At 42.3% G+C, this 16,702-nt stretch overlaps 1 protein-coding gene across 3 annotated transcripts in view; it reads left to right on the plus strand.

Moving 5' to 3' along the window:
* Ppp2r3a (protein phosphatase 2 regulatory subunit B''alpha) overlaps positions 1 to 16,702 on the plus strand; it is an 88,375-nt gene that overhangs the window by 38,030 nt on the left and 33,643 nt on the right. For 2 of the 3 annotated variants that reach the window (XM_070005468.1, XM_070005467.1), the window contains exons 4-6: positions 5,521 to 5,787; positions 12,321 to 12,424; positions 16,272 to 16,374. In XM_070005468.1, coding sequence (XP_069861569.1) covers positions 5,521 to 5,787; positions 12,321 to 12,424; positions 16,272 to 16,374 — 474 coding nt within the window. Of the gene's footprint in view, positions 1 to 2,524; positions 3,007 to 5,520; positions 5,788 to 12,320; positions 12,425 to 16,271; positions 16,375 to 16,702 lie in introns of those variants that run through there. The other variant, XM_070005469.1, reaches the window with a different exon arrangement.

The raw sequence follows: 16,702 nt of genomic DNA on the forward strand, positions 1-16,702 counted from the left end.
ACAGTGCCCAGTTCTAGTTTTAGTTTCTTAAGTCAGTAGAGAGCAGTTGGAATATAGATATCTTATGGATTTCAATGATTTTTTTTCTTTTACCTCATCCAAATCTAAGTTTGCAACAAGATTTTCTCCATTGTTTACCTTTACTGAATCTTTATAAAACTTAAGTTGTTTTTTAAAATGCAGTTCCTTATTCTATGCTCATATTTTATTAGTTTATGTAATTGAATTGTTACTATAAAAAGTACAACAAGCATAAACAGATTGGAGACAGGCACCGCTGACTCTTAGTAAGCATGCAACTTGACTGAGATAGAAATATGAGTGCCTAGCAGGAAGTAGACTTGTCTGCCATGTATCTTTGGCATCAGGAGATGTTTTACAGGACACATGGAAAGCACTGGCTAATCCAGAGAATCAGTCAAAAGAGAGGTCATTTAAGGGAGATGTTACAGTAGCTCATTAACACTGTATAAAGAAATTCATGAGGCCAGGGTGCTGGTGGCTCACGTCTGTCATCCTAGCTACACAGGAGGCTGAGATGTGAGGATCATGGTTCAAAGCCAGCCCAGGCAAGAAAGTCCATGAGACTCTTATCTCCAGTGAACCACCAGAAAACCGTAAGTGGCGCTGCGGTTCAAATGGTAGAGTGCTCGCCTTGAACTGAAGAGCTCAGGGACAGTACCCAGGCAGAGTTCAGGCCCACAACCAACAAAAAAAAAAAAAAAAGAAAAGGAAAGAAATGCATGAATTATGCCAACAGCCTTTGATAGCCAGGGACCTGTTCCTGAAACAGATAAAATTTAAGACCAGAATGTTGTGTAACTTGAGGAAGCAGATTGTTCTCATGAAGTGAAAATTCACCCAATACCATGGGTAGTACAAACTAAGGTGCGGCTTAGCTGAATAAGCATTAAATGGTGTGAGACCTAATTGTAATCGAAACACTTTTTTATTTTAGTCTGGAGATAAATAATGAGGGAGGATATCAACATAGCCAAATCCTATTTATGTATGTATGTAGGATAAAAATAATGAGGAAGAATGTTCTAGGCAGGAATATGGAAAGAAAGAATGGGAAAGCTACCTAATTAACAGTTAACATGTTTGCCCAATGAGAGAGAAAAAACAGTGTTTTTTTCATTGTAATCTTCAGCCATTGAAAGCTTTCAGGTCAGATTTTTGGATGAGCTAAGAATTACACAACTCAGAAAAAAAAAATTAAGCCACATGTTAGGACACATAAGCCCAACTCTTGTACATGTTGCAAAAAGCTGTCACAATGCCTTGAAATGAATGGAAAACAGCCAAATTGCAGGAAACTGTGGAAAATGTGCCACTAATAAGACCGTAAGAGACAGTGGTAAGCTGATTTGGGGCTTTCTGAAGTTTTGCATTTTCTAGAACTAGAAGACTAATTGAATGATGACATTGATGAGAATCCTCAGTGTTTTTAACGAGCTGACACTTGATTCAGTCATAAATATTGAGATGAGGCCATTATTTAATATTTGGTAACCTGATGAATATTGTAAACATCTGGATGATTTCTTTATAAAGCTTTTTGAAGGAAAGAATCTTACACACCTTATGAACATAGTAATAATACTATTTACTATTACTGTTACTTGATCGTCTTTTGCACTATTTTTATTACTTTCACTTACACATGCATATCTAAAATTTCTTAGACAGTGGTTTTAACTGTTTGATAATAGTATTTGACTATTACCACCCTGCAACAATAAAATTTTCAATATATATATATAGCCTGGTGCCGTTGGCTCATGCCAATAATCCTAGCACTCAGAAGCTGAGATCTGAGGATTGCTGTTCAAAGCCAGACTAACCAGGAAAGTCCATGAAACTCTTATCTCCATTAAACCACTCAGAAAACCAGAAGTGGCGCTGTGGCTCAACTGGTAGAGTGCTAGCCTTGAGCCGAAGAGCTGAGGGACAGCATCCAGGCCCAGAGTTTAAGTCCCACGACTGACGAAAAAATAAAAATAAAAATAAAAATAATAAAAAAATAATAATAATAAATATAGAGAGAGAGATATGTATATGTATTATTGATATGTTATATATGTGTATATCCATATAATCACTTCAGAAAAGTAACTAAGGTAGTCTTCTGCCAAAAAACAAATGATTTTCAACTCTTAAAGTACAAATTTCTTTGTTGATTACCATTTGAGCATGAAAGTTTCTGCTTTCTTCCATGTTTTGACCAGCAATACTTAGAGAATTCTTAATCTTTGCTTTCTTCCAGCGAAGAAATAAAACCCATTCTGAAGCAGTAGTTTCATGTTTCAAATTCAGTCTGTTCTTTTTTTTTTTTTTATCAAGTATTAAATAGTAACAACTGGAAGTGTTCTACACATTCTTTTCCCCTGGTTTGTAGAGAAACTGCTTTGTGTGGATCAATACCTCACATGGTGAAATTACAAGTTAGTGTTATCTGGGAAGTTGCTATTTTTAGGGCCTGCTGTCATGCTTCTAACTTTGGTACTAGGAGTAGTGGGTGCTTCTTTTCCCAGAAGGCTCTGTATTCCTAACATGTGCAGGTCAATTTCACATAAAGCTGCCCACAGGGAGCAACAAGGCCCTTTGGCAGGCTGTGTGTTTGGAATTTCAAAATTATGAGCAAGAATTGGGAGCCACAGGCTGTCTTTGGGAACCAGCTGCATGTCAGAAGGAGCATGGATTGTGGCCCCTGTGGATTGTGGCTGGGAGAACACAATGCTTGAATTTAATCTCTTTGGGAGATAAGAAGAAAAAAAAAGTGCCTTTCTACCTGACGAGATTGACAGTTTATTAAATCTATCTTCAGAAGTGTGCTGGGGCAGTTGCGAAGTCAACGCTCACTTTTCAAAGATGATGATCAAGGAGACATCTTTACGAAGGGACCCGGATTTAAGGGGCGAGTTAGCTTTCCTGGCAAGGGGCTGTGATTTTGTTCTCCCGTCACGGTTTAAGAAGCGGCTGAAGTCATTTCAGCAGACACAGGTTTGAAGCTTGGGGTGTTTTGTTTTGTTGTTGGTTGGTTGTGGTTTTTTAAGTATTTTTTTATTACTAATGAAACCACCCACTGAACTAACAGTTTATAACTGGTATCTTGATATTGGATCAAGGAATTAATCTGTGCCCTCTATTCAAGCTATTTGCAGAAAGTTATTTGTAGAGAGATTCCGACAGGTTTAAAAATAGACCTGGACCTGGAGCACACAGAAAAGGAATCCAGTTTTAAAGACAATAAATACAACTTATCAAATGTTTTACAGTTTAGCCAGAAAAGTACTAAACAAACTAGAATCTCTAGATTAAAACCCTTATTTGGACAGAATCAGGATTAACACTTGTAGAAAATATGTGTTAAAGAATCTTGATATTTTTAAATAGTGATTTTTTTTTAAACAGAAGAACTTTGTATATAGACAATTGTGTGGGTATATAGTGTGCTGTGTAGCTGCAGATAATTAGGAATGGTAATTTCTTCTGAATTGTGGAAAATGTTTTCCCTAAGCAAGCTGTGACATGATTTCTACCTTGTGGTGACTTCTTTGCTGTCTCTACTTTCTTGCTTACAACTTAAGAGCCAGTGTCTGCTTACCATGCAAGTTGTCCAGCACAGAGTACAATACAAATCAAAAGCCACACAAATAAATGGTAGCTCTCTGAAATCCCACAAGAAGTTATTGTTTCATAATTATTGTAACCCAGAGTAATTTCAGATTATGTGGATGAACCATGGAGACTCTGTTTTCCTTTTACTTTTTGTAAGAAAGAATTGATGATCAAGTATTAAAAACATTACAGTGCCATAGTGATATAAAACCTAGTACTATTCTGAATGTATATGGAAACACTGCTCTGATTTAGGGAAAGACCAAAGGGGACAGTTGGGATACTTACCGAGCTTATTATTGTTTGATGCTATTTCTGTATTGGACTGCAACTTTAGTCAAAGTGAGCAGAGAGCAAGCTTACCAATCTGGTAAATTTTATATGACTAAGGTTTTATCATCTTTGGAAAGGGTCTACTTTGTCATGGTACCTTAAGGTTTGACTTACACATTTCCTATTTTATTCAACGAGAGTTAAGGTAATATAAGTGAAACTTGAAAATAAACACATCATTTTAATAGGTTCCTTTAGAATATTACTCTGTTTTATTAAATATGTAGTTAACCAGTGAATACTTGCCTATCAGCCAATTATTGTTAAGAAGTGCACACATACACACACAAAAGCAGAATAGAACGGCATGTAATCAGATGTTTTTCTCATGTGAAAGCATTGACAGGTAGCCCGTGTTTGTTCTGAATGTCACCCACTTCTGTCAGAGCAAAAGCAGAGTTAACATCAAAGGTCTTGCTCTAAACCCTGCCAGCTAATACTTGTTCATCCACACTGGCTCCAGTGGTCTTGGCTCTGATTGCTTTCAGATTATCCCTAGCTCAGCAGTCTTTCAGAAGAAAGATCTGCGCCTTCTTTTAGAATTCCAAGCCAGGTTTGCTAGCATTATGTCTGGAATCTCAGCACTTGTCGACTGAGACAGGAAAATCACAAGTTTAAGGCCAGCCTGCATTACAGAGTGAACTCAAGACCAGCTTGAGGGCTGAGAAAGGTGGCTCAGTGGTAGAGCGCTTGCCTTACATGCATGAGGCCCTGGGTTCGATTCCTCAGCACCACATAAGCAAAAAAAGCCAGAACTGGCGCTGTGACCCAAGTGATAGAGTGCTAGCCTTGAGCTGAAGAGCTGAGGGACAGTGTCCAGGCCCAGAGTTCAGGCCCCACGACCAAAAACAAAGACCAGTTTGAGCTTCACAGCAAATTGAAGTCCAGCCTGGACTTTACAGGAGATCAGATTAGATAGATTGGTTGGTAGATAGATAGATAGATAGATAGATAGATAGATAGATAGATAGATAGATAGATAGATAAACACACACACACATATACATACATACACACACACACCCAAAACCTAAATAATTACAATAATGAGCTAGGTGGTTAGTCTCATTCCTAAAATCCTGGTACTCAGAAGACTGAGGCAGGAAGAACAAAAGTCAAAGTATAGTGAGGGCCTGTCTCAAAAAAAAGAAAAAGAAAAAGAATTTGCTTCTTTTTCTGCCAATTGAAGATGTAAGGATGCACAGAAAACCTAAGAACCGTTTCAAAAAGAATTTACTAGTCTAGTTCTCACAGACTGCACCTTCAGATCTGTATTTTGCGATGCCTGCCAAAGGATGGGTGGGAATGTACTGCTGGATTTTTAAAGCAGAAGTCCCTGTAAGCTTGAGGATGAACGCATCATTTATATACTGATCTATTTAATATGGAAAGCATCCCCTAAAAACATGCCGCCCTGTAGACTGCACAGATCTTCTGACCTCTAGTGCATCTTAATGTGTGGTTTCTGTATTTATACATGACTTCCCATTACGGGTGAGGCTTCTTAAGAAATATATATACAGTTTAGAATTGGTGTATCTTAGAATCACATTTCTTTTCCAGATTCAAAATAAACCAGAAAAGAAACCTGGGACACCACTTCCACCTCCAGCCGCCCTCCCAAGTAGTCCCCAACCTGACTCCCTGGTCCCTCATGCGAATAATGCTGTGAACGCACCATTGTCCATAAACATTCCACGCTTCTACTTTCCGGAAGGACTCCCAGATACCTGCAGTAACCACGAACAGACGCTGAGCAGAATTGAAAATGCTTTCATGGATATTGAAGATCAGAAAGCAGACATTTATGAAATGGGGAAAATTGCAAAGGTAATAGAAGTACTCAAGTGATTTCCTAATTTCCTTCCCCTAGCAGCTCCAACATTCCCTTCTTCTCTGACTTTCTATGTTTAAGCATACATACATTCCTCCCTCCCCCCCTTCCCCACCCCACCCACCATATTGAAAAACATCAGTTCTGTGTTCTGCTTCATAGAACTCTGTTGTCTTTTGTCTATCTGTTTTGTTTTTTTGTTTTTGTTTTTTGTTAGTCCTGGGTCTTGAACTCTGGGCCTGGGCTGTCCCTCAGCTCTTCAGCTCAAGGCTAGTACTCTACCACTTGAGCCACAGTGCTGCTTCTGGTTTTCTGGTGGTTAATTGGAGATGAGTCTCATGGACTTTTGTGCCTGGGCTGGCACAAAACCACAATCCTCAGATCTCAACCTCTTGAGTAGCTAGAATGACAGACATGAGCTACCAGTGCCCGGCTTGGTTTTTTTTTTGCCAGTCCTGGAGGGCTTGAACTCAGGGCCAGGGCTCTGTCCCTGAGCTTTTGTGCTCAGAGCTGGTGCTCTCCCACTTTGAGCCATAGTTCCATTTTTTCTGTGATTAATTGAAGATAAAGGTCATGGGGCCAGGCGCCAGTGGCTCACGTCTGTAATCCTAGCTACTCAGGAGGCTGAGATTTGAGGATCATGGTTCAAAGCCAGCCCAGGCAGGAAAGTCTGTGAGACTCTTATCTCCAGTAAACCATTCAGAAAACTGGAAGTGGTGCTGTGGCTCAAATGGTAAAACACTAGCCTTGAGCCAAAGAACTGAGGGACAGCACTCAGGCCCAGAGTTCAAGTTCCACGACTGACCAAAAAAAAAAAAAGTCATGGACTAGCTGGCTTTGAACCATGATCCTCAAATCTCAGTCTCCTGAATTGCTAGTGAGCCACCAGACACCCAGCTTTGTTTATGTACTTTTTTTTTTAACCATCCACTCGACTCCAATGTTACTACTTGCTTATTAATCCTTAGAATTGAGTTTGTTTCTAAAGAAAAGCATGCTTTCTCTCAGAGGAGATCAGAGCTTAACCTGTCTGTTTTACTTGTGAGAAAACTACAGCCCTAGAAGTAGCCAAGCTCACAAAACTAAAGTACAGATCCTCTCCCAGGACACTGAACCTTTGTCATCCTCCCCTCACCCCCCTCCCCATCTCTGAAAGAATGCTTGTTGTATTAGAGAACAGAACCAAAATGGTTCTCTCTGAATGGGCTGTGAACGATGGGATCTACATACAAAAAATACAAACGGATCAAGGATAAGTAAAATCTGTATTCAGAGGTAACCTATTAAAACTCTGGAGACAAAGAGAACCTCTGGTTATTGAGCCATTACAGATGTAGATGCTAGCCAAAAAGAAAAAGAACAGAAAAAATCTGTCTGGTGACAAGCTCAAGCAGTTTCCAGCAGTGGGCTGGAAGACATCTGCCAGACCAGAGCTAAGAGCATTTTTGCGAACCTAGAGAAGGAAAGCACTATAACTCACAGTGGCTTTATGTCAGAAGGGCAGGATAACATACAGCAGAGCAAGAGTGAGCCGAGGAAAGCAGTCCTAAAGAAAATAAGTCCTGCCAGTGGCTCACATCTGTCATCCTAGCTACTCAGGAGGCTGAGATCTGAGGATTGTGGTTCAAAGCCAGCCCAGGCACGGAAAGCTGTGTCTCTTTATCTCCAATAAACCACCAGAAAACCGGAAGTGGCACTGTGGCTCAAGCGGTAGAGCACTCACCTTGAGCTGAAGAGCTGAGGGACAGCGCCCAGGCCCAGAGTTCAAGCCCAATGACCAACCAAAAAAAGAAAATCAGTCCTTGCTTCTGGATTGGTAAGGGTTAATCGTGGGGACAGTTTATGTATACACTAGGGCTTGCTTGTTTCGCCCCACCTACACCTGAAATTTTCTGCATAAATACCAAAAGGCCATTCATTCTAGCTCAGGAACCATTTGTGAGGAAGACAACTCTCAGGGGCTGCTTCAGGTAAGCAGATGGGGGAGGAGCTGTTCTGATGAAGTGTGAGGCACAGAAGTTCCCCGGAAGGAGCTGGGTTCACTGTCTGGGGAGGCCACCCTTGTCTTGAACCTAGGGACATGGGGACCCTCTTTCCTCTACTCCCACCCCTGTTCTATACATCTTGCTGCTCTTGAGTTCCCCACCCCTGTGGGAAAGTGGCCCTGCCCTGGCTCCATGCCTCAGGGGCCCACCAGCGCTCCACACATTCAGTGAGAGAAAAGCAGAAGGCCTAATGGCCGTGGGATGGCCAGTGGAGGCGTGGAAGGAATGTAGGCACGGAAGGGAGGGAACCCAGGGTGGTGGGAAAACAATTATACACCGAGAAGATGGGTCCGGATGGGGTGTCAGGGAAAAGTACCAGTGCTAAAGCCAGCAATGTGGAAACGCTTAAAAAATAGAAAACTATTTCCCTTAGCCAAGTGAATTGACTCAGTAATTTATGGTTTATATCTAATGACCCTGTGGCACAATAACCATTTCATATGTATATGACTGATTAACTTGATTACAGCCCTACATTCCATTCTTGGGAGCCAAGCCTCTCCCGTCATTGCTCTTACGCCTTAATTGTTAGCCGAAGTGGCGCGATAAGCTGTCCATACCTAGTTGTAACTAGCATTACATATAAGCATGTGTACTGACCTTAAAAAGAAGTTGTCATGAGCCAGGCGTTGGGGAGTGGCTCATGCCTGTGATTTTAGCTACGCAAGAGACTGAGATCCAGGTCACAGTTCAAAGCAAGCCCAGACACAAAAGTGAGCATGACTTCATCTCCAATTAACCAACAAAAAGCCAGGCTGGAGACATGGCTCAAGCAGTAAGAGTACCAGCTGAGCAAACAAGCCTCACAAGTGTCAGACTCTGAGTTCAGCCTCTTGATACCAGCCAAATAAATAAAAAATTGGCAAGAGCTGGGCATGGTGGGTACAATCAGAGACAGAATCAGCCTACACTATGCAGTGACATCCTGTCTCCAAAAAAGAAAGAAAAAAAATATATATATATACACACATATATATTTTATGATTGTTTATGTTGTTTTGAGCTTTTGGAGTTGTTGCTGTTGTTTCTCTTTTTGGTCGTCATGGGACTTAAACTCTGAGCCTGGGCACTGTCCATCATCAGCTTGCTCTTCAGCTCAAGGCTAGCGCTCTATCACTTGAGTTACAGTGCCACTTTCTATTTATGTGGTGCTGAGGAATCATACCCAGGATCACATGCATGCAGGGCAAGCATTCTGCCACTGAGCCACCTTCCCAGCCCCTTGTTTCTTTTGTGTATGTGTGTGTGTGTTTTAGTTCCGTTTATTTTTTCTACCAGTCCTGGAGCTTGGACTCTAGGCCTGAGCACTGTTCCTCAGTATCTTTACTCAAGGCTGGCACTCTATCACTTGAGCCACAGCTCCAATTATTCCATCTTGTTTGGTGCTTAATCGAAGATAAGAGTCTCATGGACTTTGCCTGCCCAGGCTGACTTCAAACCTCGATCCTCAGATCTCAGCCTCCTGCATAGGTAGGATGACAGGCATGAGCCACTGGCACCTGATATGTTTTACTTTTTTGAGGTACTGCCTTGATTTATAGCTCAAGCTAGCCCCAAACTCGAATCTCCTAAATGCTGGGATTGCAGACATGCATCACCAGCTTCTTGTTGCTTTCTTTTTGATTACTGGACTGACTCATTTTACTAGCTTTTGCCTCTTTACGCTTAAAACCACTTATTTTAAATATTGATTTCCTTGTGTCTGTTAGCCAGTTCTCATTTGCTTCGCTCGGAGCTACTGTTGGCACTCACTGTCTTTATTTTTGGTCCTTGTTTACTCTGTGTCTTACCTGCCATGGGCAGAGAACTCCACAGCTTTCACAACACAGCCTTACAGCAGGTTGGTGTTGGAAAGAGAAGAGGCAGCCTGTAAGGGAGGAGGAGAGAGAGAGCTCTCCAGAGCAATTAATGGGTGTGTTTATGTATTGTTGTCGTTTAGAGAGCTGTTTGGAAGGCCAGCTAGAGTTTGCAACCTCTGAGTAGCATTTAAGTATAGCTATAAAGACTGGGATCTGTTTTGTAGTGTGGAGAACACTCTGTTTATGAAAACTACATCTGCGGATGAGGTTTCGCCCATTCATCTTAGAACCCAGACAGCCCTGGAGAGCTTACTGTCCGTGTCCAGTTGAATTCTTAGGGTGTACTTTGTACTCTGTCCACAACTTTAAGATAGGAAAGAAATGGACTGAGGATGAACCTAATAAGATGAAAGCAAGATAAGAACAGAGACTGAGCAAGAGACAAGTGTTAGTGAGAAACTAGGCCACAATTTTATCCTCTAGTAGGAAGTTGAAGAAAACCCTTCTGAACCTCATAAAGAAAGCCTTCTGGGTCCTCTTTTCTGGTTATCGTTCATAAGGCAGCATCTCTGAACTTGAATTTCTCCTTCTTCAAAATGAAACACCTGAGGCCTATACGCCTAGCCTACTCGGGAGGCTGAGATCTGAGGATCTTGAATCTAAGCCAGCCCAGACAGGAAAGTTCATGAGACTCTTATCTCTAATTAAGCACTAAAAACTGGAAGAGGTCTGGGAATATGGCTTAGTGGTAGAGTGCTTGCTTAGCATTCATGAAGCTCTGGGCTCGATTCCTTAGTACCATATCCACAGAAATAGCTGGAAGTGGCTCTGTGGCTCAAGTGGTAGAGTGCTAGCCTTGAGCAAAAAGAAGCTCAGGGTTGGTGCCCAGGCTCTAAATTCACAAGCCCCAGGACTGGCAAAAAAAAAAAAGAATTAAAGAATGCTCTAATTGGGCCGGGAATATGGCTTAGTGGTAGAGTGCTTGTCTAGCATGAATGAAGCCCTGTGTTTGATTCCTAAGTATCACCTAAACAGAAAAAGACAGAAGTGGTGCTATGGCTCAAGTGGTAGAGCACTGGCCTTAAGTACAAAGAGGCTCAGGCTCAGGGACAGAGCCCAGACCCTGAATTCAAGCCCCAGGACCAGCAAAAAGAAAAAGAAAAAAAGAATACTTTAATTGAAAAGAAGAGCCTTTTATTAAAGAAAAAAATATATTTTTTAGAATATTGAAGTGTTTTAATATTAATTCCCAGTTATTCCTAAAGCTTTTATAATATATAGTTATTTGTGCTAGCTTCTAATATATAAGGAAATGGTGGCATTTCAGTTTTTCCGTTCACTATTCCCTGAAATCTAACATAGCTGTTTTCTGGAACAGTCTAGCATTTTTCTGGTTCTTTTTGAATCTGGAACTTAATAGCATTCTAGGCACAGAAGAAAGGAGGAGATAAGTAATGGGTGCCAACACCAATTGATGCAGTAAGAAAGTGACTGCATTTTTTTTCTGCTCAAGAATTGAAGGACAAATACAATTAGGGTAGTCATATCTTTTTCTTTCTTAAGCATAAAGACTACCTAATATAAGCATGGAGGGACGGGAACTAGTTTCCTACTTACTCAGAATGGGAGGGGGGTTACTATAAGTAACCTTGGAATAATGATACATGGTGTCCCATTTTCTTTTTTCTTTTTTTTTTTTTTTTTTTGGTTCGGTTGTGGGGCCTGAACTCTGGGCTGGGCACTGTCCCTCAGCTCTTCAGCTCAAGGCTAGCGCTCTACCACTTGAGCCACAGTGCCACTTCTGGCTTTTTTCTTTTTTGCTTATGTGGTACTGAGGAATCGAACCCAGAGCCTCATGCATGCAAGGCAAGCACTCTACCAACTGAGCCACCTTCCCAGCCCCGCCACCCCCGTTTTCTTCACTAAACATTTTCCCCGTGCCTTTTCCTGAATCTACCTAGATGCTTGTCTGTGTCCCCTGGACCATTCCCACAGGATCCTTCTGTCCACTGTGGCTTCGGGGTAAAAGCCACAAAGGCTTTTTTGGGGGGTTGTAGGGTTTGAACTCTGGGCCTGGGCACTGTCCCTGAGCTCTTCAGGTAAAGGTGAGTGGCCCTACCATTTGAACCACAGTGCCACTTCCGGTTTTCTGGTGATTCATTGGAGATGAAGTCTCACGGACTTTCTTGCCCAGGCTGGCTTTGAACCACAATCCTCCAATCTCAGCCTCCTGTGTAGGTAGGATGACAGGCGTGAGCCACCTGCTCCTGGCTTGTTGTTGTTTTTATTTTACTGGGTTTTTTTTCTTTCTTTTTATCTTTTAAGTAGTTGTACAAAGAGGTTTCAGTTCAACATGTCAGTATATTATTAAAATGCATCCTAATCCATGTCATCTCTTTAACAATTTACCCCCCTTCTCTCTCGCAACCCCACCCACCCTTGTTGTTGTTTTTTTAATTATCTTTTTTCTTAAGATTTCATTGTTATATTTCCACACGTTAACAATCCATCCTAATCAATCTCACCCCCTCCATCACTGTCCCTTTCCCCTTTCCACCCTTCTAAAAACGGGTTTCCTTGTTCAGTTTGCATAGTACCAAACAACTGCTGCAGTCATATCATCCTCACCTACAATGTGTTTCCAACATCTTCACCCCACGTTATCTGCATTGTTTTCATTTGCAGGTCTGTGGCTGTCCTCTCTACTGGAAAGCCCCCATGTTCAGGGCTGCGGGGGGAGAGAAGACAGGATTTGTGTCCGCACAGTCATTCATTGCTGTGTGGAAAACGTAAGTGTGTGAGCAGTGCGAGGACTACTAATCAGGTGGGCGTCATGACAAGCCTCATAGAGGTCAATTACTTGATTCATTTTTTTTTTTCAGTGTCTCCATTTTTACTTACTTAATTTTTTTGTTGGTCATGGGACTTGAACTCTGGGCCTGAGCACTGTCCCTGAGCTCTTTTGCTCAAGGCTAGCACTCTACCACTTTGAGCCACAGCGCCACTTCTGGCAGTCAGGTGCTTCATTGGAGATAAGAATCTCACGGACTTTCCTGCCCAGGCTGGTTTGGAACCGTGATCCTCAGATCTCAGCCTCCTGAGTAGCTAGGATGACAGGCGTGACCCCTTTATTTCAGTTAAAAAAAAAAATGCTGTGACTCATTCCCCTTTCCTCCTCCCCCAAGTTCTTTGCCAGAATGGTTCTCTTACATGTTGCTTAATAGTAATGCAGACCTGTAGATGTACTTCTTAGTAACTATCTGATGGTTTCCTAGTTTTGTTGTTTTATTGTTGGTTTATTTTTCTGGTACAGTTTCTTAGTTTTATTTGTTAAATTGGGGAGCAAGATCTAAGTCTGATAGCAGTGACACAGGAGTAAATGCTTTTCCTCTAAGGAGAACAGAAATTAGGTTCTATTCACACATGATCCAATCTAGGATTACATATAGTTGATAAAATACTTAAGCTCTCTACTAGCTGTAACAGTTACTTTGTAGTAATTCAGTTAAGGGACAAAGGACTTGTGCGTTTCTCCAGAGACTCTTGTTGTTGTTGGTGGTGGTGGTCATAGAGCTTGAACTCTGGGCTTGAATGCTGTCCCTTAGCTCTTCAGCTCAAGGCTAGCACTCTGCCACTTGAGCCACTGCACCATTTCCAGTTTTCTGAGTGAGTTATTGGAGAGTCTCATTTATATAAGAGTCTCATGGCCTTTCCTGCCCGGGCTGGCTTTGAACCTCAGCCCTTAGACCTCAGCCTCCTGAGTAGCTAGGATGAACAGGCGTGAGCCACTAGCACCCAGCTTATTATTGTGTTTTTAACATCTGATAGCTTTTTTTAAATTCAGACCCAACTTTTCTTTTCTTTTTCCCTGCAACTTTAATGACTGACTGTAATGCTTTGAATGCAGATGCAGTGGTACCTGTGGCTGCTGTGCTGTGCTATTCCTCTGAATGTCAGGCCTGTCTCAGGGTCCTGGCTATCACTTTCTTTAGTATTCAGCCATTCATTGCAGGTAAATAAAGCTGCATACCAGCTCTCCTGTAGTACAGAGGTCAGACTCAACATCCGTAGTTGTATTTCTTGTCTCTGGCATGAAGGCCTCTTAAGATAGAGCATTTCCTGTTCTCTTTCATCTCCCAGGCTGATCACACCTTTCTCTTAAACCTAATTACTAGATGGCTTTTGCCAGCAATGCTGAGCTCCATGAGGAGGACATCCCTTACTCTTGTGACACCCCCCCCCTTTTTCCCCACTTTCCAGAGGCCAGCTGAGGCTTTGTTAGATCCTGGGGTCTACCAAGATGAAGAAAAAAAGGGCTGAACTTGAAGTTCTCAAATTCTGCTACTGTTAATATCCTGATTTTAAAAAATACACCACAGCTGGCTTTGTCGCGAGGGAGATGAGAGACAGTCCAGGCAGATCTCCTTACTCTGTAGGCAGTAGGCTCTATTTCCTTCCCCCTGCCTCTAAGCTCCCTAAAATACCCAGTGCAAATAAATGTATATTGTACTGAAGCATGGTCAACTTGCTAAAAAGTGGTCGGAGTGCCCTCTAGTGGGTACTCTTTGAGCTCATAAAGTGCCTCTGTATGTGTGTTTGTGTGCTTTTACTTCTGTGTGTGTGGGGGGGGGGGGGCTCTTTGGTAGTTAATTGGAGATAAGTGCATCATGGTCTGGCTTCCAACCATGATCTTCAGATCTCTACCTGAGTAGCTAGGATTACAGGCATGAGCACCTGTCTGTTTAAAGTACCTTTTAAAAGCCAGAGTGATTTAAGGGATACCAAGCAACTAAGTATAATGGTTTCAGTTACCACACTGACATAAAAAAAGACAAGCTTTTTTATTTTGACTTTTTTTCCTTCCAAATTGCACACTTTTCATTAAGCATCTTGGGGTTAAGGTTTTTTATTTTATTTTTTTTTGTTGTTGTTGTTAGCCATGAGGCTTGAACTCTGGGCCTGAGTATTGTCCCTCAGCTCCTCAGCTCAAGGCAAGAGCTCTACCCCTTGAGCCACAGCACTACTTCCAGTTTTCTGGTGGTTTACTTGAGATAAGAGTTTCACATCTTGGGCTGGGAAAGTAGCTCAGTGATAGAGTGCTTGCCTTACATGCATGAGGCCCTGGGTTTGATTCCTCTGCACCACATAAGCAGAAAAAGCTGGAAGTGGCACTGTGGCTCAAGTGGTAGAGTGTTAGCCTTGCGCTGAAGAGCTGAGGGACAGTGCACAGGCCCAGAGTTCAGGCCCCACAACCGACCCAAAAAAAAAAAAAAAGAGTTTTACATCTTTTCCTGCCCAGGCTGGCTTTGAACCACCATCCTCAGATCTCAGCCTCCTGAGAAGCTAGGATGACAGGTGTGAGCCACCGGCCCCTGGCTTGAGATAGTATATTAAAATGTTAAAGTAGCTGAGTACTTGTGGCTCACCTCTGTAATCTTAGGTACTTAGGAAGATGAGATCTGAGAATCTCAGTTTGGAGCTAGCCCAGGAAGACAAATCCAACAGTCTTATCTCCTATTAACAGCAAAAAGCCAAAAGTAGAGAGTGGCTAAAGTGATAGAGCACCAGCCATTAGTTGGGGGGGGGGGGGAACAGAGCAAGAACATAAAGGCAAAAATAAAAGTTGAAGCACAAAGAAATAATTTGTAGCTAATGATATAGAATTAATTAGAGGGCCTTAAGTGTCCTATGCATATGAGGCTAGAAAGCTAGAGAATGTATGCTTTGTGTTGGGGCTGGGGCTTGAACTCAGGGTCTGGGTGCTGTCTCAGAGCCTCTTTGTGCTCAAGACTAGCACTCTATCACTTGAGCCACAGCGCCACTCCAGCTTTTTCTGAGTACTTAATTGGAGATAAGAGTTTCATGGACTTTCTTGCCTGGGCTGGTTTCAAACCATGATCCTCAGATCTTAGTCTCCTGAGTAGCTAGGATGACAGGCGTGAGTCACCACTATCTGGCTTAAAAAATTTTTTTGAGTGAGGGACTTGTGTAACCAAAAGTGGTTTTAGAGATGAGCCATCTGTAGTAATAGATGAATGTTGAGGTCTGGTAGGATATTCTTTGCTTCACAGCATAAGATTTTAAGGCCCACCCTTGGTAATACAGTAGAAATTGGGAGAAACAGCCATCTAGAACACTTTGATAAAAATCTTCAGGAGTCCAGCGTTGCAGTCTGTATTCGAGAGACCTAATACCCCCAGCTAGAAACTTGGCAATTGTCATGGATTTCTCTGACTTCTCGCCTCTACACCCATCAAGAACAATCTTGAAGCTGGGCACCAGTGGCTCATGCCTATAATCCTAGCTACTCGGGAGGCTGAGATCTGAGGACCGAGGTTCAAAGCCAGCCTGGGGAAGGAAAGTTGGTGAGACTCTTATCTCTAATCAACCACCAGAAAACCAGAAGTGGTGCTCCGGCTCAAAGTGGTAGAGTGCTAGCTTTGAGCAAAAGAGCTCAGAGGGATAGCTCCCCGGCCCCAAGTTCGAGCCCTGCAACGGACTAAAAAAAAAACAACCAAACTTGACTCTTAACCTAAATGGCCTTAGATCAGACTGGAATTCCCCGCTGCTAGTGTCTGTTGGTGGCCTGTCCTTTTTCAGAGTAGCAGATCTTCCTAACTGGTGTTTGTTTTGTAGGTTGCTGACTAACCATCATGATGACGCCTCTAAGTTCATCTCCCTTCTGGCAAAGCCCAGCGGTAGCTCTCTAGAACAAGAGGACTTCGTCCCTTTACTTCAGGTAACATTTGCTTTTGAAAATAACTTCTATGAATAGAGTATCAGAAGTCTTTCATACACATTAACTGAGCTACACAAACCTGGAGGTCAGATTTCTTCAAAAGTGGCTTTGACACTTTTTTGAGCCATAAAATCCTTTTGTCAAATGAAATTTAAAATAGAAACCTACTATAAAAGAAGTAAGAGATAAAAGCAGGGCTATTCCCTGCTGCAGAAAGGAGAGGGGCCTTCAGTCTCCCACCTCCTCACCAGCTTCCCTCCCTTCCCCCCTTCCCCCCCCCCGCCCGCCATGATCACTGAAGCATCTTCAGAAATCTTAAAAACCAAGG

Source organism: Dipodomys merriami, unplaced genomic scaffold, assembly GCF_024711535.1.
Source record: "Dipodomys merriami isolate MVZ:Mamm:240054 unplaced genomic scaffold, mDipMer1.0.p SCAF_68, whole genome shotgun sequence".
Taxonomy (NCBI): domain Eukaryota; kingdom Metazoa; phylum Chordata; class Mammalia; order Rodentia; family Heteromyidae; genus Dipodomys; species Dipodomys merriami.